This window comes from Myotis davidii, unplaced genomic scaffold, assembly GCF_000327345.1.
Source record: "Myotis davidii unplaced genomic scaffold, ASM32734v1 scaffold168, whole genome shotgun sequence".
NCBI classification, from domain to species: domain Eukaryota; kingdom Metazoa; phylum Chordata; class Mammalia; order Chiroptera; family Vespertilionidae; genus Myotis; species Myotis davidii.
The window spans coordinates 13004293-13028989 of NW_006383016.1; the positions used below are offsets into that span (position 1 = coordinate 13004293).

Genomic DNA, 24697 nt, shown 5'->3' on the forward strand with positions numbered 1-24697 from the left:
TGCTTACTATGTATAAGATCACAGGTAAATTACTCAGGTTTTCTGTTCCTTAGTATGGTTTTGAATAAAATAGAGGTTATAATAATTAAATACTAACTTATTTCTTAAATGGGAATAGAACAAGGAACCAAGATGGCGGCATAGGTAAACTCTTATATTGGCCGCCTCCCACAACCACATCAAAATTACAACTGAAATAGAAAACAACCATCATTCAGAACTGCCTGAACACTGGCTGAATGGAGGTCCTACAACCAGAGAAGTAAAGAAGAAAGCACATTGAGACTGGTAGGAGGCATGGAGGCGCAGAACATGCTGGTCCGGTACCCAAGTGTGTTTTTTTTTAATCTGGAAGGAGATCGTCTCTGTGGAGGCTGCCTGTGAGAAACAAAGGGTCCCAGCCCCACACCAGACCCCCGCAGTTCAGGTTTCCAGAGCTGGGAAGAGAAGTCCCCATAACTTCTGGCCTTAAAAACCAGCAGGGATTGTGGCTCAGTGACACAGAGGCTGCTGGAATCCCAGGTGTCCCTCTTAAAGGGCCAGTGCACAAACTTACACAGTCCAGCTTCTTCCAAGCTCCAGCGCAGGGGACCGAGACACATACTGGGAGGAACTGGATTGTCTGGCACCAGGGCAGGAACTCAGGGACAGCTTTCTCCCAGACAGAGGTGCTTGCAAGGGCCATTGTTCCTGAGCTAGGACCTCCCCTCTCCCAGGGTTGACTGGCAGCCATAACAGCCTGGAACACACTATTTGTTCAGACCTGAGGATTCCCTGAGACCCCACCCCATCTAATTTGCAGCCACACCAAGCTATTTGTGGCTGCTTTTCCATATGAATGGCCTGTCCTGGTTCAGGCTTCAGACTGCCGAAATCTCTCAAACAAGCCCCAGCTGGTGACAACATGTCCCAAACCTATCAATAAAAGACCCAAGACACAGCACTAACACCAGCCTGCCTTGCTTCAGAGCTGGGCCTGGCCTCCTGCACAGCAACTCTCCCACTGTAGTTGCAGCTGGTTATCACAGCCAGTTGGCCTAGAGGTCAACTTCTCCCCAAGATGCCAATAGCAATCCAGGCTCAACTACAGAACTGTGAGCGCAGCCACAGGTCACCTATTGCACAAGGCCACTCTACCAGCTCCAGGAAACAGTGTTCTACCCAATACATAGAAACAAACACAAGGAAGCAACCAAATTATATAAATACATATGTTTATAATATATTATACATAAAGAGATGTTCGACGTCATTAGCATTGAGGGAAATGCAAAATAAAGTGATGATATACTATTTTATATGTATAACATTGAAGAGCATTAAAACAGTGGACAAAAGAAGTTTGAGAGCGATAATAACATTATACATGGCTGGTATGAGTGTAAACTGGTTTAGGAAACAGTGAAATTATCTTGCAAAACTGAGGGGCAAATATCCTATAGTTAAACAAAGCCACATCTTAGTATATACTCTAACTTCTACCAAGGTGCAGGAGACATTTACGAAATAGTTACTTTTTTTTCTATTTATAAAAGAAAAAAGATGCAAACAGCAAAATTGGCAATCTACAGAACAAAAGATAAAATAAATAATGATCTATTCTTTCAATAAAGAAAATTACACCTTACTGAAAATAAATGACCAGCATGTATGAATCAAAGAAATATATTGTTGGTCAAATTATCAATAACAGAAGAAAAAAGTGTGACTCCATTTGTACAAAATTCAAAACCAGAAAAACCATTTATTATTTATGAACACATACATTTGGAGTATAATTTTAAAAAACAGATGAGAAATATAAATTTGAGGAAGGGGGTGACTTCTGGTCTACATGGATAGGAATGTGATTACCCAGGAATTCACGTCGTCTCCAAAGGCTTTAGTAATGCTCTATTTTTGAAGTTGCTTGGTACATTCATTATATTAATAATAGGTGTTATTATTATGCTTTAGGTGAAAATAAAAACTATAAATTCTCAGGTATGTATGGTATATTTCATAATATAAAACAATACAGTCCTAAGAATGACCAATAGCAATATACATGTTTCTTTCTTTGGCTCCTACATATGCTAGTATGTTCATCCTTTGTCTTTCTCACCTCTTCAGTTTTGGCCTCAGAATTTTGTGATGAATACGATAAATAGGAAATAAATTACCGTGTTTCTTATTGGAATCTTCTTGGGTTCTGGAGGCATATCCTGTGGAACAAATTTCACTGGTTCCTTAATCTGCCTCCTTGATCGTTTGGTCCCATCTGGTAAAGTTTCCATGGCCATCTCTGCTTCCATGTCACTGCTCCCAGCCTGGTCACATTCTGAGCACTGCCTATATAAAGAAAAAAATATAAGTTCATACATTTATTTTTACCTCCTAGTGTTAGCACTGGCTTCTATAAATATAAAATTCAGAACATATAAAAACATGTATAAAAACATTGTGAAGAATATATAAAAATATACATTGGTATATGTGACCCCAGGGTATACAATGACTATACATACAGAAAGGCATATACATTCCAATAAGAATGGCAAAAAAAAAAGAATGGCCACAGTGTGTGTGTGTGTGTGTGTGTGTGTATATTTAAGGTAATTCCATGTACCCCTAGTGTTATAAGAACACTAGAAGTCCAGAGTGCGAAATTGCGCGGCCCTGCCCACCTGCGCCACACTCACAGCCCCGCCCACCTGTGCTGGTCTTTGGTCATTATGGCGTTAGGGCCACGGGCCTATAGACTAGAGGCCCAGTGCACAAAATTCGTGCAAGAGAGTAGGCCTTCCTTCCCCTGCCTGCTGGCATCAGCTTCCCTCTGGCACCTGGGACCCGGGCTTCCCTCTGGCACTCAGGACGCAGGCTTCCTCTGGCCGCCAGCAGGCACACAGGACCTGGGCTTCCCTTCAGCCGCCGGTAGGCACATGGGACCCGAGATTCCCTTGCAGCCCCGGTTTCTTCTGGAAGGACGTCCAGTCTAATTAGCATATTATGCTTTTATTATTATAGATATGTAATAATGCTGAATGTTTAAGTGAAGTAACTAACATAAGAAATTCAGCATTAATCAAAAAAATTTCCCTTTGGAAATCATGACTTTTCCTTAAGTGACATGTACTGTGATACCTGAAAATCAGTTTTTTATTGACCCTGACTCTACTCCCACTATAGTGATCATATCCTTTAATCTTAATGATAAGTCATGATGACTGTACCAACTAAAAAACTCTGTAGAAATTGTTTCTAAAAAGTTTTGAAAAATGAATGGGTCTTTTTATTAGTGACCGATACCATTTATGAAAGAGGAAATATAAAAACTTACTCATTAAAAGAATTTGATGAAGCATTTTTAAAAACACGGGGATGGGGAAAAGATGGCAGAGTAACATGCAACAGAAATCTGTTTCTCTAGCTGGAATATAATTGCACTAGCAAAATCTATCCGATGTAACTATTTTGGAACTCTGGAATCTATTGAAGACATGCAACTTCCAGGGAAAGGCTTGCACAGGGAAACTGTTGTTAATTCCAGTCAACTTCAGCTCTTGCCTAGTAGCAGCTAGCCCAATGCCCATCCCAACCCACATGGCAGGCAGTTGTGCACATATTCCTGCACTAGCTGCACACAGTAGTTAGGATCCAAGGTGGGCAAAACAAGCCCTAACTTCAAATACTGGGTTCTGTGCTCTGACTGCTACTTTTGATCATAGAAGCATGGACAAAGAAGTGGGTGACCTCCCTCTATTACTGCAAGATACTCAGTCTGAAGTGACTTCCAGAACTTAAAAGACTGGCATCTTTTATCCCTCCACCTTCATTTTTTTCTTCTTCCCCTTTTGGGAACCATACATTAAACACTAGGTCATTCAAAAATAAAAATTAGAAAGTGACCATGCTTGCCTACAGAAAAGCTCAGGAAAGACATAAGACCATAAGTTTATACCTCAGACAACAACAGCCCACTATAATCCTATATAATAAAAGGCTAATATGCAAATTTTCCCCTCGGCCAGGAGTTCGACCAGGGGGCAGGGCCGGCTGGCCAACCTCCCGTGTCCCTTATCCCCCCCGACCACGCCAGGCAGGCCTGCTGGACCCCACCCATGCACGAATTTGTGCACTGGGCCTCTAGTAATAAATAACAATAACAAAACAGCAAGCCCTGGAGATAGAGGAGAATTTCATTTCCAGAGTTACCACATTATTAAATTTAAATATCCAGTTTTTGACCAAAAAAACAAAGCTTACAAACAAAGGCAAAAGTATAGTCCATTTAAGGAACAAAAAAAGTAAGCAGAAACTGTGTCAGGATACTTGATGGCAGATCTATAAGACAGACTTTAAAACAACAGTTATAAAGATGTTCACCAAGCTAAAGGAAGTTGTGGAGAAAGTCTGGAAAACAATGTCTGAACAAAATGGAAATATCAATAAGGAGAAAGCCAAAAAAATAAAGCAAAAAGAAATCTGGAGCTGAAAAGTACAACAATTGAAATGAAAAATTCACTTTTCGTGGGAAATAAGGCAGTGTTAAGCAGGCATAAGAATCAGTGGGAATTATCAAATATGTCGAACACAAAGAAAAAGACTGAAGAAAAGAGCAGAGCCTAAGGGACATGGGTGACATCGGCAGGCAGACCAACATTTGCATTGTGGAAGTCCCAGAAGGAGAAGAGAGAAAGGGACAGAGAGAATGTTCGAAGAAATTACTGAAAACTCAAATTTGATGGAACTACATGAGTATAAATGTCTAAGAAGCTCAGTGAACACCAAGTTAGATAAACTCAGAATCCCACACTAAGACATATTATCATTAAATTTTGCAAAAAAAAACAAACAAAAAAACACAGAGAGACTCTTGAAAGCAGAAAGAGAAATTCAGAATCGTCACACAGAATCCTCAATAAGATTATCAGTAGATTTCTTATCAGAAACTTTGGAGGCCAGAAGGCACTGGGTCCATGCTGAAGGAACTTGTCAATGAGGGGATTTAGTCCCCTATGGGCCTCTGGTCTCAGAGGGTACTGTCATTTATGGGGGTATCCAGCCATTTCTTTCTTTCTTTTTTTAATTTTATTTTTTATTTTTATTCTTTTTATTGCTTAAAGTATTACAAAGAGTATTATATATGTCTCCTTTTCCCCCCGCCGCCCTTGACAATCCCCTGGCTAACAGTTTAATTTATACAGGGGGTACCTGCGTGGCCCTTCCAAGTAGTACCTTCTCCCAGACTATTGGGTTGACAGCAGACTATATATGGGATGGGATGGAATCTAACTGAAGGTTGAATGAGTCTTGGTTACAGAGTGGTCATTTTTCTGGGTTAAACTAAGAAACTGGATATTAATACCTAGGGCCATCATTAAATCACTTCGCATTAAGGGAGCAGGACATCCTGGCATTACCAGGAATTGTTGAGAAACTAAACAATTTTAAAGGTGGCAGGTGAGAGGTGGGTTAAATATTGTTTTCTAGGCTGCCTGTCTTCCCTTATATTGGTACAAGCCAAGGATGTCAAGGGTCTCATATGTTCTGTTAAGACCAAGTAGGTGACTCTTGTGTCAATTTAAAAATTAACCTTTCCCCGGCTATGACGAGTCACCTGGGGTTCTTTTACAGTCATCACAGATATCTTTCCGGTGGGACCATCAGTTGGCCCTTTGTAGCCTTTTTCAGATAGGGCTCTTATGGGTTCTGGAGTCCCTCTCTCCCTTGGGAGCTGCAGACAGTACCTTTCTTAATGTCCTGGCTGGTTGCAAAGAGAGTAACACCTGGGGTCTCGGTCCTGAGGAGTGGAAGCCAAGGTCCCGGCTTCTGGGACACTGTTTGTTTCAATGACCCAGCTCTTTCATCTAAAGTTATTCCAGAAACTCTCACCCACTAAAACCAGGGCTTGCGGAAAAGTTCATAACCCCACTTAGGGAGAGAACTCCACATCTCCTTGTCCAAGATCATGGCTTAAGCACCCTGGCTCTGGACACTAATAAAATGGCTTTCATTTTAGAAACTCACTTAGGATACTTATTAATACTGCTGGCATTCCAATAAGATATAGCAGAATCTTCTTAAAATCTGGTTTCAAAAGCACATAAATATCAAAAGAAATACACTCCACTATATTCGAGAAGAGCAGACAAGTATGAGTGTCTCATGACAAACTGACAAAAGAACATTATGAAAATCAATCCTGTATAGTGGTGAAAAAAACGTAAGTTTCCTAATACAATGAACAGAGGTAACTTCATGAGATACAATGAGTAAAAAACATGTTTCATATGTTTGAGAAACACACACGACTTTTTGTATAGAGTACCATTTAAGAATTTGGGGTTCATTCTTTTCTAAAACTAGAAAGGTAATTTGTATTAAAAAAATATCACGTCCATTCCCAAGTTTTCTGTGTCCCATATTCTTCCTATATAGAATCAACCTATTAAAATTTGAACATCTGTCTCTCCCTTGGACTAAAATTAAGAAAAGGATAAAACTCAACATAGGTATCATAAACTTTTATCAAACATCTGTAGTGATTCAATATGCCCAGGTTAAGGAAAAAATAATTAAGAAACATGTCAAATATTTCTAGATTTGCGAAGAATAGTTTAATTTATATATAACTAGCACAAATGACAAATACCAGATGTAAAGTCTTCAGTGACCCTAATTTAGAAATAAAATAGTAAATTACAAATAAAAGCATGAGTACGGAGGCAAGTTCTTGATAAATTAATTCAATTTCAAAACAAAGCATTTGAGAAATTCTTATAATAAAGTAAAAGAGAATTATAAACACACTAGACAGAATTCATGCTTTAAGAATCCACTAAAATACCAAAACAGCCTCCATTAACTTAAAATTCATTTCTCAAAAAAAAGTTATTACTGTGTTATTCATATACTATTATAAACATGTATGTCAGAAGCATTTTATCACAAAAAAAGAAAATAATAACAATATGAGGTTATGAATATGTTAATTAATTTGGTTGTGATGATTATTTTACAATCAAATCATTAAGTTGTACACCTTAAAGTATATATTCCATTTTTGTCAATTATACCTCAATATATTGAGCTGAATAAAATACTTAAGGAAGTACCAGTTTTAAAATGTGCCACACACTTTATTATGAAGCAACATAACACGTCATCTTACACTGTTGAAATGAAGCCAACCCAATTCTAACATCTAACTTCTCTCCATTGTACTTACCAATAACTGTTTTTGGTCTTTCTTGGCATCCTTGTAAGAGGAGGGTCCAGACATCCAAGATGGTAATGGAGTTTACAGGTATCACACAGCAAAAGAAGATGCTGATCATGGTTCTTCTTACAAATTCCACAACTTTGAATAGAGGCAGCAAATAAAGTATTAGAATAATATCATAGTGGAACAGTTAATTGATAACAATTTTTTTAAATTTCAAAATTTTGTACTGATTAATTTATTTCTTTTGTTGAAGTCAAATATTTTTTCAAAATAAAACTTTTTGTAATGTCAATAACTAATTATTAATTCTAAATACTTTTTTGAGAATATAGAAAAATAGCATGGATCTAGTATAAATTTAAATAGTGCTAAAGACAAACCTTTTGGAGCAGGGCTTATAGGAGATACTTATTCTCAACATCTTTATCTTAATTTTAATTATCACTTAAAACTCATTTAACATTAGCTAAATTTTTCTTTATAACTTACATTATTTAAAAACTTTAAAAATATACATTAAACAAAAATTTTAAATTTTCTACCTCTCTAAAACTACAAAGGAAGTATCATTACAAACAAAATTCAGTTTCTTTCCTACCATTAACTATAAATCTTTGAAAGCGCCTCCAACATGTAAATAAGGTACATATATACGTAAGTCTCTTTTCAAAATCAGACTTTGCATCTTAAAAATATACTATATATATTTACTGCAGAGAATGAGGAGTTTTACTATTGGTGTTACTGTTATTTTAGATTTTTGTTTGTTTTTAAGGAATCTAACTTTTCTTGTGCAAAAAGGCAACTGCACCATGTCCTGAAAATCTAGAGTACATTTATTTATATTGGGAATGTAAAAACTAAGGGAAGAGCTGTTGAGAATCTAAAAGAGCTATCCATGTACAGAAACAGCAATGATTTTTGAATTTTTTAAATAATCTTAGAAAAAAAAAAAGGTCATACACAAACAACAACCACCACCATCAGTATTTGGTCTCAAAATTGTCCAGAGTAAAAAAAAAAAAACATTAACCTAAATATAGTCAAAAGTAAAAATTAACTGTAGAGCTAAAACTTAGAATAGTTCCAAATGAACAAGTGTTGTTTAGAAAAAGCTGGGTTGAGGATGTGTTAGTCTTCACACAGTACACTCAGACACTAATGGGGCTTCTTCTACATTTCAAGGAAGTTATTTGCTATTACCTATGGAGGGAGCCTTCAAACAGGAATGGAAAATAAGTATAAAGATTGCTACTGTGGCTACAGCTGCTATTCTGAAAAAGGAAGAGGTTGTAGGCATAGTTATGTATCACATAAGCATATATGCAGTTTTACATGAATATTCACATATGTGTATGTATATATACACACAAATAAGTCTAGCATCTTCTATACTTTTCTCATTTAATCAGTTACAATGAAAAAAAAAATCCCTGCTAGTGTGGCTCAGTGGTTGAGCATCAACCTGTGAACCAGGAGATCACAGTTATATTCCTGGCCAGGGTACATGCCTGGGTTGCAGGCTCCATCTCCAGTAGGGAGTGTGCAAGGGGCAGCCAATCAATGTTTCTCTCTCATCATTGATGTTTCTAACTCTCTCTCCCTCTCCCTTCCTTTCCGAAATCAATAAAAATATATTTTTAAAAAGATCCTTTGAACTCTGGCCAGTGTAGCTCAGTGGATAAGAGTACAGGCCCGAGCCCCAAAGAGTTGAGGGTTCAATTCCCAGTCAAGGGCACATACCTGGGTTGCAGGTTCAATCCTGGACACCGGTCAAGGCCTGTGAGGGAGACAACCAATCCATGTGTCTCTCTCACATCAATGTTTCTCTCTCTTTCTCTCTCTCCTTCCCTCTATCGCTCTGAAAAGTATCCTCTGGTAAGGATTAACAATAAAAAAGATCATTTGGGGTGGTGAACACAAATACAGTGTACAGATGATGTGTTGTGGAATTGTGCACCTGAAATCTATATAATTTTCTTAACCAGTGTCACCCCAATAAATTCAAGAAAGAGGGAAAAAGGAAAGAAAGGAAGGAAGGAAGGAAGGAAGGGAGGGAGGGAGGGAGGGAGGGTAAAGAATATATTGTAACCTATTATGGTATGGAAAGAAGTCTTGACTATGTAAAATTACTATAATGGTGGACACTGTAAAATATTGAGCCAAAAAACAAAATACGTCTGGAAAAAAAAATATCAAAATTATTAAAGCTTAGCACAGAGAGAGAAAAATGTAGGTAGACAGGTTCAAATATAAAACTTATCTTCATTACCCACCACTGTACAAAGGCAATAATTCAGGATATATATATATATGTAAAAACACATGCAGAATTCTAAAACTTATTCAAGTAAAATAAAAATGCCTATTTATCTAATGTATTGTTTAATAATTTATAAAAATAATAATCTACATTACTTAAAGTCACTTTCCAATTCCCCAAAGAGGACTGTTCATTTCCATAAAGCTTATGCACATATATCCTCAGTTATTTAAAAAATACAAAAAGTCATTTCATATATCTTATTAAGGGAGGAGTAAAAACCTCTTCTAACATTACACTTGAAAACATCTTTGATTAAGGTATTAATAAAAATAATTTTAAATGCATTTAACTTAAATTCTGGTGTGGACATAATTCAATCTCAAATACTTGAAATATCTTGTTACTAAAAAGCATTAGCTTAAAAACACACAATATTAATCTGCCATAATTTCATTACTTGCCTATAAAGTACTGTAGGGAGAATAGATGTCTTTTGTGCGCCTCCTTCTTTCTTACTTGGTTTTCGCTCCTTGGGGGCCCGCAATATTGCCGGTATGTTCAACTTCTATTGGTTTGAACAAATGCAGTTTATTGCAACATTTTCCCCTCTATGCCACTCAAGTCAACTGAAAGTGCTAGGATTGTGAGGGGGAATGTTTTACTAGCTATTACACCGGCAAAAAGAATTAAAATGAGTTTTTGTTTTGCAGCTACTTCCATCATTTTCAGGGGAACACTAAAACATGAAAATTAAACTTGTACTTTAGCTTTAGAAAGTGAAAGACAAGGACAAGCATTTAAGAACATTTTAAAAAAATACACACAGTACTTTGACAAAAAGAATATTGAAGCCGTTTATTTTCCTCAATATCCCAACTACACTGGTGCTCCCTAGGTTAATTAGAAAAATTATCTTATTGGACCAAACTCTCCACAAAGCGAATGAGAATCTCTTTGGGTTTCTACTAATCTGTAGTATGCTGGCTTCTCAGACAGCAACCATCTATCAAAGTCATTTCTCAGTGGCCCAGTGGGCCGGCATCTGTTCAACCAACTGGAAAAAAGTGTCATGCAAGCAGTACAAATGAATTCTACCTCTGCTATGCATTTTATATTTGTACAAGAAAATCGGAGCTTCTGTTAAAAGTCATTTAATAAATGGAAATGCCGTTTTATAGCAGATTCTTATGAGACTAACTTGCAAATCAAGCCAAAAGATAATGCTAGCTTGGCAAATAAACTAGTAATAGGCTTGTACTCAACATTAACTTCTCTAAATATAAAATATAAAACACCAGCCCTGGCCAGGAAGCTCAGTTGGTTAGAGCATCATCCCATCCTGATATGCCAAGATTGTGGGTTTTATCCCCAGTCAGGACACATACAAGAAATGAATGCATGAATAAGTGGAATAACAAAAATTGATGTCTCTCTATCTCTCTCTCTCAATCAATCAATTTCCCATATAATAAAATGCTAATACGCAAATCAACCGAAGGTAGAACGACCGGTCACTATGACATGCAATGACTACCAGGGGGCAGACACTCAACGCAGGAGCTGCCCCCCTGCTGGTTAGTGTGCTCCCACAGGGGGAGCGCCACTCAGCCAAAAGCCGGCTCACGGCTGGCAAGCGCAGCGGCGGTGATGGGACCCTCTCCTGCCTCCATGGCAGTGCTAAGGATGTCCAACTGACGGCTTAGGCCCGCTCCCTGACATTCCCCAACGGCTTCTGGACTATGAGAGGGTGCAGGATGGGCTGAGGGACCCCCCTGAAAGCACGATTTTCATGCACCAGGCCTCTAGTATATATATAAAACACCATAATCTTCCAAATATCCATCAACAACCCATTGATAGAAACAAAGGTCAGTTCTGCATAAGCAAGTATTCATTCTCAGCTTTTAAATTGTATTATTCATTACTAGGGGCCCGGTGCATGAAATCATGCATGGGTGGGGTCCCTAAGCCTGTCCTGAGATCAGAGCCAATCGGGGCCGGGCCAGTCGGGACCAGGCTGATTGGAGCCTTCCAACCGGGGTGAGGAATAGGAGGAGGAACCACAGGAGGTTGGCGGGCTGGCTGAGGGGAGGGACAGCGGGAGGTTGGCTGGCCGCAGGAGGGTGGCTGTGGAGGGAGACAACCAATCCATGTGTCTCTCTCACATCAATGTTTCTCTCTCTTTCTCTCTCTCCTTCCCTCTATCGCTCTGAAAAGTATCCTCTGGTAAGGATTAACAATAAAAAAGATCATTTGGGGTGGTGAACACAAATACAGTGTACAGATGATGTGTTGTGGAATTTGTCATTCAGTCTTAACGGTCACTTTGGCTTTTATATAAATAGATAAGCCACATACATTCTATTCACAAATGAATCCTCAAAAATAGCATGTCACAATACATATCAGTGTATATTGCTTCCTAAAATAATATGTCTACACACATTGCATGATGAATTTGACTCTTTGTAAACCTGTGAAATGAATATAATGAAAAATATCTTTTCTTTGAAAATCATTGTTCACAAATAAAACTACTTTCATAATGAAAGGAACACAGTGAGTCTCCATCATCCTTAAAAAATATAACTGAAATTACTTGAATGAATTCTTAATTTATGAATTACATACACTGTACTAAAAAAAAAGAACATTCAAAGAAATCCATTTGGCAATGATTCTTCTTTTCAACACAAGCACAGGCTAAAAGTGTTCAAGGGTAAAGTAATTTTTTCACAACTATAATAATACCTGCTGAATGGGAAAAACTATACTTTAAAGTTTCAAAAACTATTTCTTACACAGCTCAAAGGCAAATCAATACAAAAATGAATCTCATCTCTCCATTAGCCTTTTAAATTTTACATTTAAAAAATTCTCACATCAATGTTTCTTTCTCTCTCTCTCTCCCTCTCTCTAAAACATAAAAATAAATAAGAAATATTTTTTTAAAACACAGAATGATTAAATATAAGAGCAAGTCAGAAGAAAATATGACAAAGAATTTAAAACTGCTAAATTGAGGGTGGAGGGTGGGGAATGTGGTAGGAGTTAACTCATGCTTCAAATCTTAACTTCATCACAATCACAGGTCACTCAGAGCAAATGAAAAAATTTTTCAAACAAGACAGCTGTTAAAACAACCAAATTAACCTATAGGTTCTAAGGAGGCAGCTTTAATGCTCTGGATGTATTTCAGGCAGAAATCATTATCCAAGAGGATTAGTTGGCCCTAATCAAACCAAATTCTTCAGTTAGCAAAGTGACAGTTGTATCAGAGATCTGATTTTTGAAAATAAAATGGAGAACAAGAATAGAAGAAGATAGCAAATGGAAAGAAACTAACCTGTCCTGTAATTCTGCCTAGTAAGGCCCATATTCCTTGTCCTTCACTTCGAAGTTTCCCATTTAGGTTTTGTAGTTCTTCTAAAGATTCACATAGCTACAATGCAATAATTCAAATGAGTAAACCATTAAAATGTATAGTAAAATATGCTAAAATAGAAATTATTTATCAATATCAAAAATATTTATATTTATACTCCATATAGTTTTAATATATCCAAGTTACATACCACTAAGAGATGTATCTAATTAGTTAAGAAGCCTCAACAAAATGTAAGCATTTTTCCTAATGACAATGATACCTACATTTATATATTGCTATATTTTACTATATAATTTCACACACATTTTGCTAATTAATTCTTGTGACTATCAAAAAGCATTTCTAGCATATCCCAATGAGGTAACCAAGAAACATAGGGTTTTGTTGGCTTGCCAAGATCATAGAACTAGCAAGAACCCCCAGGTCTTCTGAATTTAATCCCAGTATTCTTTCACTGTTGTGTGGCTAATTATGGGATATTTCTTCCTACTAATTTTTTATTACTTAAAATGTTATCTAACAATAAGTCAATACCAAATGTTCATGTTACTTACTATCTAACAATTTAGCCACATCTTGCTTTTATATGGTCTTTCTTTTTGAGCTCCCTCATCATTAGAATGAGGAGGTAGAATAAAAATTTTATCTGAGAAGTATTTTTTTTATCAAAAGTAACATTACAATTCAAGATAAAAATAGTAATTTAATAAGAAGTTTCCAAATTTTCTACAAACTTGGAGAAGTTCCACAGTTCAGGGATTAGGAATAAAGAATGTGGTCAAACTGCTTGGTCTCAAAAACCACTCTATGACTCGAAGGCCTACATGAGCCTAAGCAAATTACTTCACCTGTTTAGTAGTTTCCTTCTCTGAAAATGGGCATAATCCACATTATACAGCTGTGTGAGAATTAAATGAATGAATACATGTAAAGTTCTCAAGATTGTGACTGGCACATAACATAGCAAGTGCCCAATAAGTGTTAGAGATGATATGAAGACAATGAAGGATGGGAGTTGTAGGGAAGGGCCTAAAAACTCCAGAAGAATTTCAAAATGAAAAATAAGAAGTAATGCTGTAAAAATCACCAAAAAAATCATCAATAAGATCAATTATATTATTTGTCCTGCAGCCAATTTACCTTATTATATTCCACATGAAGCTTTTCTTGTTCATTCTCCAATTTATCCTTTATATTCTTTTGTTCAGCCATGTTTTCCTGAATTTGAATCATGCGCATATTTCTCTCTATTTAAATTAAATATCCAATTTTACTTTAGTGGAAAATAAAAGCTGATATACAAAATACACAAAAGAAGAAGCTAGCCATAGAAATGTCACATGGACAAACCTACATTGTTTAAAACGCTTTTAACTCTATGCACAAAGATATGAACCTAGCATTTTACAACAACCCACAGATCATTAGGAAAATAAATAAACATGCTTCTGCTTGATACATGCAGCATGACTAATAAATTAAAAATTGACAGCTTATCAAATATTTTCATTAGCAAATTGTTTTCACTGAAAATGTGCAGGTATCAGTGTCTATACTGACCAAAATAATAATTCACAAAGTCAGCAGTGAGAGCAGGTTGCTTATGCTTTCTCCTTCCATCCACACTCGAACTAGTATCTGAATTGTCCACTGGGAAGATATCTGTGCTGATCCCCATTAGTTCTGCTTTCCGCATCAGTTTCCGAATGGCTGAAGCACTGCTAGTGAGTGGTCTGGGCAATTTTTCCCTGGGAACCCAGGCCTGGGGTCTGGTAGATCGAGCTAGTTCTGCTTTGGCACGATACTGCTGAAGCCGGGCATTGATCCTTGCCTATAAAAATATGCATACAAATTTTAAAAGATATTAAAATGGAATATACTCCTCAAAATTTTTATCTCCGTCCTTAGAGAAAGTAAAGATATTTGAATTCCCTATGTCAAGGCAAGAGTAGCTATCCATGGTCCTTGAGGTATACTGGTCCTTAAGATATACTGTATAATTCTTGGGTTACAGTAAATTATGTCTACCCCTAGTAATAACTGTCCTACTCTATGATCAGAGTTGTCATAAACTAATTTGATTAAGCTGAAGTTTCTCTTCTTAATAACTGCAATAGTGTCCATAAATTTACTTAATTTACACAGAAATACATTTTAAATGATGGGCAAACTAATCAAATCCTTTGCAGAAACATCAGAACAGACTGAAAAAGATGTGGGTGACATATTGCATGGATAGGATAATTTCTTCTAAGCCACATTTCTCAGTGTATTTGGAAACATGCTTTATAAATGGTTGCCCTGTTAAAAAATAAAAATAAAAAATAAAAATAAATGGTTGCCCTGTTGACTAGATGAAGAGCAATGTATTTAGCCACAAACTATACTCTCCAGTTAACTTAATGACAACCCATTTCCTAAGTAACTAACCAAATTTCATCACTATATTTCATATGCCATTGGCAAACACACGTGAGATCTGAAATACATAACCTCAAATAAACATGAGTTTGGCATAAATTCCATACCTGTGCTTCTGGTGATAGCTGCTTCTCTCTTTCTTGTAAAGACATTTTACAGTAGGATTGTAGAGCCAAGTAGTTTTTTCTCTTCCACTTTCTATCTAACCTATCTGCATGTTGCTTGCAATAAGCAAAAAATGGGTCTGCTATATCCTATATCAAAAAAACAGGGAAAGAAAATAAACATTTTTCACTCCAAAAGGTTATGGAAAACCTAACACAAGAGATGATTTTTTTTTAAAACTCTCCAACATTATTATTTCCAAAATAAATTATAAAAGTAATTTATACACATAGTGATAAAATCTGATTCTTTAGAAACTTAATTCTGCATGTCAATGTCAAATTAACAATATTTTTCTTTAAAGGGACTTATGGATTTAAAAATACTTAAATCAACTCTTATGTTGTATATTTAATCCATAAATTAAATATTAAAAATTCTGTTTAAAATAAATAAGATTTTAATAACCTTAAATAGAAATTATCATTAAATATCAAAGTTATGCATATATAAAGATTATAAAACAACAATATATTAAGAAAATACAGAACTAGCCAACAAGATAAGTGGGACATGTCCAACTAGCTACCAATGCATGGACAGATTCTATCCAGGACAAAAATAGATTAGGAAGACCAGGCCCTGCCAATAAAACACTTTAAGTATCCCCTTTAACTCTTTATATAACCCTAAAACTTCATATGGAAACACAATGCTCTCACAGCCATCTTTCATAGGGAAAGGAGGGAGGGGAGGGAAGGAGGAAGGAAGGTAGGGAGGGGAGGGGAGGGAAGTAGTGTGGGGAGGGAGGAAGGGAGGAAGAAAGAAAGAAAACAACTTATTCTATCAGAAACAGAAATATTTTTTAACTAATTAGCCTAAAAATAATCTACAATGTGACTGCTAATGAAATAACAAGAAGTCATAAGGAGAAGAAATAAAGATAAGCTACCCATAAAGTTTTTATCTAAGTTATAGTAAAAGGGTCTATTAGTAAGGTGGGGTTTTATAGCCCAAAGGAAAATGATAACATTAAAAACAAAAAGAAACAAATAAGAAAGAATATAAAGAGAAATAATAACTAAAAAAGAATCTAAGGTATCCTTAACATAGAAAAAAACATACAATGTAATTCTGTAGGATGGTATCAACAGATGTCATACTGTAATGCTGTGGATACGGTCACAGAATTGGAAATATAAAGCCCTAGATACAAATTTTAGCTCTATTATTTACTGTTTTTGCAGCTTCAAACAAGTTGCTAAACAATTCACTAGTAAAATGGACTTAATAATAACTATTTCATATGGCTATAGAAATAAAATACAAAAATGTAGCTACAAGAGTGCAAACACACACACACACACACACACACACACCTTTTTCATGACATTCTTTAAATCCTGGTGACAGAAAATGCGAAATGGAAATATAGGTTATATTGAACCTTAGCCACATGGTCAGATCTGAAGTATTATTCTATTGTTTTAAAGTAGGGAAGGTTGAATTTGAATTATCAGGTAGGATTCATGTTTGCATGGGTGAGTTAAACGTTAGGACCAAGCCTGACTTAGGAAAAAGATCAATCTTCTCTGCTCTAAAAGATATCTGAAAGTGAGTAAGTAGCCCAAGTAATTTTTGTTCTGTTTTAATCAGTTAATTTTGGATTGAGGGACAATAAACCCTAATTCTAAAGCTAGGATGACTGAATATTGTTTAGAGAATGAAACAGATATATCAAGCAAATATTAGCTACTGTAAAAACCACTGCCTTCCAATACCTATTCTCCCCTTTTCTTCCGTCAGTACTAGAACCCTCTGAGTTTTGACTGCATCCGTGGCTATCCGGCTGAAAATGCTCCGCTCCAGCCTCCCTGCAGTAAGAATAAAAACAGTATATACCATTTTCATATCGTCATGAAAATAGCTTTAACCTTACAGACCCCTTGTTAGAATATTAAGGAGCTTCCAAAACACACTTTGAAAACAACTGATTGCTTAATCTAAAGCCAATAAACCTAGAAGGAAATTACAGAATTAAAAATAATTGTAAAGAGATAGACATGCAGATTCTAAAGACAAGGTAATGATTTTATTTAGAGAGTAACAGAGCAAGATTATTACCCAAATACAATTTCAGACTCTCATATAAAAGATGCTGACATTTTAATGCTTTAAAACACTTTGGATTATGTTTCATTTCATCTATCAGATCTCACTACCAAAATTTTAACAAGTTTTCCAAGCATCTGACTTGCTTTGAAACTGGAAAAAACTCATATATATTGTTAACTCTTGATATTTTAGACCAGTGATCTAGGCAAACAAACTTATAAGTTTAATTTATGATGCATACCTGATGTAGGACATAACAGTCATGAGAAGCTTCATGAACATATTCATCAACGATAGGTTTAAATAAACCTACCTCTTCTGCTGCTGCCTCCGAAAGCAGGCCTTCCTTCTGGGCGCAAGTCACATGGAAATAGGCTCTGCACATCCCTGCATCACAGCTAATGCAAACTCCAGTTCTAGCAAAACGAGGGTCTTCACAGAAGCTACACTCCTACAATGGAATAACAGGAAAGAGCTCAGAGTACAAATATTTCTAGAAGATAGCATTCTCTTGCAAAGCACCCACAAACTACAAGTGGTGAGCCAATATTATATCAATACAAACAACAGTAGGCAAGCCAAGAGTGTATATGAAAAAACAATAATTCTCTATGTGATTCAAATAAACCAAAATTCCACAGACAAAATAATGATGATATTACTTAAGGGCTTACCATGTGCTAGGCAATATTCTAAGCACTTTTCACATATTAATATCATTGAACAATATTCCACACTAATATGTGAATGAGGTACTATAAGTATTCCCATTTTAGATATGAGAAAACTTTACTATAAATAATAAATGATTTAGTGCTAACTGCTATACAAACAGTTTGATTACTAACAAGCATCTCTATAGTCAACAATATACCAGTAGGTAAAAAGCCATGTAAACTAATAAGAAAAAACTTCCTATTTTAGACATTCAAAAACATTGTCTCACCTTGGCACCATATTTGGAATAATTCATTTCGGTTAGTGTTACTGGTCGTAATTTGTCAATATCTCCAAATGCTACTCCAGGAACATAAAGGGCACAAACAATGTGAACCCACCTATAAGGAGAGAACATACGATTTTTCTATCAAACCCTTTTGTAAAATGTCCACATGGAAAATAGACATAAAATATATACTATCTCGAATAACTACTGAAAGAGTTCTATGGTCAGATTTCAAAATCTCAGTCATACACCTGAAGATTATGGAACATGTATAGAATGATATTCAGTTACAGAAGAGTGATTGCAACAAGCACTACTTGTCCAGCCGCTCAGCCAAAGCTGAGAGTTAACAACTATAATTGCCTTGCACTTAAAATTCACTACATTTGGCACTTACCTGTTAGTCTTAAATATTTGCACAAAACCATTACTCAAAACAAAACATCATTTTCATATGTGTGAAAAAGTATTCACATTCATTATTGTAAGTACTTTGAGAATTAAGGATACTAATTGAAGAACTATGAAGTTACTCTGCAATAATTAGGTAAAATTATTCTTGTTACTTTTTTTCTAAAGGCTGTTGGATAACCCTCTGAGGACATATTTTAAAACAATTTTTGGTATGCATCTTGACTCTCTTCCCAGTAAACTGTACAGAACAGTTATAATAAGATAAGGAAGTCGTATCTCTCTCATCTCTTCACCATATAACCTATGTATTAAAATTGATATCCCTCAGATACAAAATTTTTTTAAACTCTGAATGGTGCTGCAACACTAAAGAATGCTCAAAGTTTCAGTACACTAAAAAAGTCTGAATGGTGCTGCAACACTAAATAAAGAATGCTCAAAGTTTCAGTACACTAAAAAGAACAAATAAACACAAGTTGATTCTAATTCTGCTCTGAACCTTTTTTAAAATATGTATTTTTATTGATTTCAGAGAGGGAGAAATAAACATCAATGATGAGAGGCAATTATTGATCGCCTGCCCACTGCACACCCCCTGCAAGGGATTGAGCCCACAACCCAGGCATGTGCCCTAACCAGGAATCAAACTGTGACCTCCTGGTTTATAGGTCGAAGCTCAATCACTGAGCCACACTGAACTTTTAAAAATATATTACGCTCCATCTCTGTTTGCTTACAACCAAACAAAAGATGGATCACTGGATTTTGAAATTTAAACAGATCTATATCACTTCTGTAAGAAAGAGGATAAAAATGAGATGGCAAATCTCTCTTAACCTTGTGAATATATTAACAATAAATTCTGCTTTATCACAGCATAAGGGGCTATGACTGCTACATGGTTCTGTTTTGTGATGCACTATGAGTTTTTATGAGATTTTAAAAAACAAGACTATGAATCATTTTATAGAGATTCTGGGGAAAGGAGCTACAAATCTTTAAAAATTATCTTTTTATTGGAAAAAAATTCAAGGTTTGAGATTTTTCTTGATACAGTATTTTAATCCAACCTCCCAAATGCATCCTGTGGAGTTCAATATAAAGATACACATCTTCGACAAGCAGCTTTCTCAATTTAATTTGCGCAGTTCTTTCATGCTCCACTGGTGTGTTAAATGCTGCTGTACTCTACAGGAGTTTATCTTTGATAAACCTAACAGCTGGCTGCTTGCTTCAGACTGACCTTCTTAAAATGTCTTAGTACAAGTCACACAAGTACTACAGATACAAACTGCCATTTCAGTATGATTGGCACACAAGTGTATCATTTTCCCCAACCACTCATGAGAGGACACCAACATGAGCCTTTATTTAAACGCATATCAACAAGCTGAGGCAATGTTGGTCCTTATTAATACCTGCTGTGAATAGTTTTTTGTTCACTTGTTTAGCTGCACAAGCTTTAGAACTTTGTAATTAAGGCAAGTCGAGAAATCAAAAAGGAATAATCTTCCGTGTTACTTTACCATCCATTTTGCTTGGAGCTATGATGACAGATGTCGATTGGGGAAAGGAGCAGAAAACAAGCACCACATAAAACCACCAAAAAACAGAGTCAGAATTGTCATTCTAGTATAGAAACTACTGCTAGATTCTTTTAAATTCACACAGTTTAATAAATTAAACTAAGTAGAAAGATGTTTTCTTTCAGAATAGGAACTACATTAATCAATCAAATTTGATTCTTAAATGCCTTGAACTTGTAATGCCTTTTCGACGTAGGAAATTCACTTCCAGTATGTTCTTTTCAGTCCTTCATCTATTCATTCACTAATCAAGTACTAAGTATCTACCAGGAACAGAGGAGCTCAGGTATTCTGGAAGTCATAATAATGAATGTGAAATGCTTGCAGCATAGTGCCTAGCACACTATCTCTAGATATCAGAGTATATCTAATATGTTCCATAGTCAGGTTTATTAAACCACTTAAGACAGGGTAAAATACTCTAAGAAATGAAATAAAAATTTAATGACAAGAATATACTGATGTTTTTCTCACATTCAAATACATCATTTTCTGTACTGAACTGGTGGCTACCATTAGAAACAAGGAAATAAGTCTAGTTAGTCCATGTGATAGAGGTCAACTTCAAAACCTTTTTTATTCTTTCTCTTGTTTTCCATGTGAAGCTAAAATACTAAAGGCCTTGTCAAATCTTCCTGGCTTTTTTTCCCCCTTTGAATCAAGCTAGTGTTACAGCCCTTAAACTTTATCAAGACCTAAAATTGCCATTATAGCCTATAGATGAGTATGGACATAACATAAAAATTGTCCAAATAGTATAAAAGAACTTTTGCCAGACTGCACGATCAAGGGAGGTGCCTATATATGTAAGGTCCACAGGAGTCAATACAGGTATTTCTCAGTAAATCTAAATGGTTAAAGAGGTCTCCCTTCTCTTCATTCAGAAACAACTTAGCAGTTGCTTTGTGGATTGTCATACCATGAAGAGACAGCTACTTTAAAGTTTTCCAATAGAACTTTCAAATTATTAACAAAACAACAGAAAAATTATCCTCCCTAAAAGAAAGCTCTGTGTTTTCCAAAGTTGCTTCCTTCTTCACCACAATCTGCCACCATAAACTTCAACTCTCAGAACTGAAGAGTTAGCAGAAAGAATTTAAGCAGCTGATACTCTATTATTACTTTAAATAAGCAGAATAATATTTTTAATAAGAAAGTACTAGTAGCAGCAGCAGCAGCAACAGCAACAGCTAAACCAAGGAGGCATTTGGTTAGTACTTATATGTTTCCAAAACTGTATAATTGTTTTACATGAATCATCTCATTTTATCTCCTCAAAGGTGCTAAGAAAAATAAGGCAAAAAAAGGTTAAATAGCTTGACTAAAATCACAGTTACTAAGAAAATACAAAAATCCAAATATAGGTAGTCCAACTTGAAAGTACACAGTTTAAATGCAGTACTAAGCTCCCTAATTCTAGGCCAAAGTCAGTCCAAATATAAAATAATGCCCATGTATATGATAGACCACAGACTCCTGTTAATACATCAAATCCTTTGTTATATATTTCTTTTGTTTTATATTTTGAATGTGCAATTAGGAAGAAGAGGTAAGAATTTTAGCCATTTTTTCCTAGACATCAACACACACAGGGTTCTCCAAGAGTTCATGGTAGAGTATGTCCCAACGTTAGATTTCTCAAGAGCCTGTGTACCAATTGAGGCAAAAATGAGAAAAATAAGAAAGATACTTTCTACTTTACTAAAGTAACATTTATTAAATTTAAAATGCTATCCTTTATTTTGGGAAAGAATGTATCCTAGCCTTTCCAATGCTAAAATATGAGAAATGATGATAACTTGTATAGGTTGTTTGATTCTTATTAAAATACTAGAGGCCCGATGCATGAGATTCGTGCACTTGGTGGGGAGGGGGATCCCTCAGCCCAGCCTGCGCCCACTCACAGTCCAGGAGCCCTCAGGGGATGTCCAACTGATGGCTTAAACCGTGGTGGGCAGGCCTAAACCAGCAGTTGTACATCCTTAGTGCTGCAGCAGAGGTGGTAGAGGCTCCCACCACAGCCGCTGCACTTGCCAGCCGTGAACCCAGCTCAGGGCTTCTGGCTGAGCGGTGCTCCCCGTGTGGGAGCACACTGACCACCAGGGGGTAGCTCCTGCTTTGAGTATCTGCCCCCCGGTGGTCAGTGCGCGTCATGCCGTTCGGTTGATTTGCATATTGGCCTTTTATTATGTAGGATTAGACATGTTTGATTAAAATACTGAAATGCCTTTATGTGGCAAAATACAAAATTGAGCACCTCCTCTTATATGGAGGGGTGAAGGTGGGAGGTGGTTTGGGGGAGTAACCTAAAAAACACAAAAGGTTAGGGACTACTCTTACAGTCCAGTCACCCATCCCAGATGGTAGTCTCTTGAGAAAAAACATGAGATGGCAACACTGTTCTGATGACAACTGCTCAGATGTGATGATAAAGATGAGTGTGCGTATAGCAGTGAAAAGAACACAGGTCTCTGCCTCCCAACACCAAACCCACCTTTCCGTACCTGCTCTGCAGTAATGGGGCCCTTCAGCAAGCATTGCTGCTTTACAGTGAACGTAATGGTCAGCTTTCTTAGAGGACATGGTCAGAGGAAAGGGCTGCTCAGCAGAGATCGATGACAGGCGGAGGACATCTGCCAGAGCCCTGCCCAGTCACACGCATCACCCTCAGTGACCCTGCAGGCCTAGCCTGGAGATCACTTTTCTGTGGCCCTCGCAATACAGACACCACATATAGGGCCTCAGCTCCCCCTGCTACCTGTGCTCAGCCATCTGTACCTGCTAAGCAGATTAGTTCTGGCCAAGCCACACCAGCAAACTACTCTGTCATCCAGTAGGCCGCAACTACACCTTCTCTTTCTACAAGGTCTGAACCCCAGCCTGGGAGAAGGGGTTATCCTTCCAATTTTTAGAGTTCTCTTATATCTAATAGTAACTTTTTTATCAGAGCTTAATCATTCTTAAAATTAAACCTCTTCTTTTAAATCCCTAAATGGGCTTTGTGATATATTCTTGGAATAAAAAAGACATGAGTTCAAACTTGACTATTCACCAATTGTCATTTTGAGAAAATTAAAATTATTTAAATGAACTGAGCCTTAGGTACTAAGTCAGAAACTTTATAACTTGTCTCATGGTAGAGTTAATATTAGGATTAAATAGAATAATGGATATAAAGGCAAATGTAGATATTCAAAAAATGGTCTCCCCCTCCCCCTGACCCTTAGCCTATTGTTCATTTACTCTATGCTAAGAAGATACAAAAAGGTGATCAAATGAAAGGGTGTAACTCAAAAAACCAGAATAAAAGAATAGTCAGAGTGAAAAAATAGTCAGAAGCAGACACATTATAAAGCATGCATATTCACTCAGCAGAATTATGACATCAACCTTCCAGCATCTGTCTCCTTGAAAATTCCATCCTGATTAGGACACAGTTCACAGCTAGGGGAAACACCACATTTACAGGCATCACAAAACCAAGGTTCAGTGGAGTTTTCAGAAGCTGAACTCATAATCGAGTCACTCTCTCCATCAACTCCATAGCAACCTAAAAAAAAAAAGTATGATTAATAATTTATTTTTTAAGCTTATATTTATAAATTCACAAAAGAGAAAGGGAAATAGAGAACATTCTGAAAAATAGTTTATAATAACGACATTAATATCAAAACGCAAAGATGAAATCATTTTTAAAAAATGCTTTTCCACCTACCATAGTATATGCAATAAAGAAGTCATATAAAATAATGCCAAAAAAAAAGATTTTAAAGAACCTCCACTAGTATACAAGATAAGTAAAGTAATCAAAATTCATTAATTTCTTTAATATCATTGAATTGTAGTTGGTAATCATGATCCTCATCACTTCTGTTGAGATATACAATTTTAAAATGAAATAGTCATAAAATTAAAAGGAAATGCAATTTCCTCAGGAGCAGTTATTATTAACTGTCATCAATAAAAGCCACTTTTTCAGTAAAAGCAACAATAAGCAAAATATTGTATTTAAAGAAAAATCATAAAACAAAATAAAAATAGTCAATTTGCTTTCTCAAAGGGTTGTGCAATAATACAAAGGGGAATCTATTTTCTTTACAAAATAATGTTCCCTATGAAGCCAATTCTTTCATCTGTATTCACACAAAGAAGGCAATTACCTATCTATCTGTATGTATAAAAGCCTAATATACTAAGTGTCCAAACAATCGGTTGACTGTTCCATCGACTGCTCAACCAATCACTATGA

The 24697-nt window shown here is 36.1% G+C and overlaps 1 protein-coding gene across 6 annotated transcripts in view; it reads right to left on the reverse strand.

Annotated features, from left to right (window-relative positions):
• The window catches only part of PHF14 (PHD finger protein 14), a 153156-nt gene that overhangs the window by 105047 nt on the left and 23412 nt on the right, over positions 1 to 24697 (reverse strand). For all 6 annotated transcript variants that reach the window (XM_006779066.2, XM_015558177.1, XM_015558178.1 and 3 more), the window contains exons 5-14: positions 23839 to 23998; positions 18449 to 18560; positions 17816 to 17953; positions 15390 to 15536; positions 14422 to 14692; positions 14002 to 14108; positions 12820 to 12915; positions 9935 to 10038; positions 7211 to 7342; positions 2163 to 2331 (exon numbers count right to left, since the gene is read on the reverse strand). In XM_006779066.2, the coding sequence (XP_006779129.1) occupies positions 2163 to 2331; positions 7211 to 7342; positions 9935 to 10038; positions 12820 to 12915; positions 14002 to 14108; positions 14422 to 14692; positions 15390 to 15536; positions 17816 to 17953; positions 18449 to 18560; positions 23839 to 23998 (1436 nt within the window). The remainder of the gene's footprint in view (positions 1 to 2162; positions 2332 to 7210; positions 7343 to 9934; positions 10039 to 12819; positions 12916 to 14001; positions 14109 to 14421; positions 14693 to 15389; positions 15537 to 17815; positions 17954 to 18448; positions 18561 to 23838; positions 23999 to 24697) is intronic.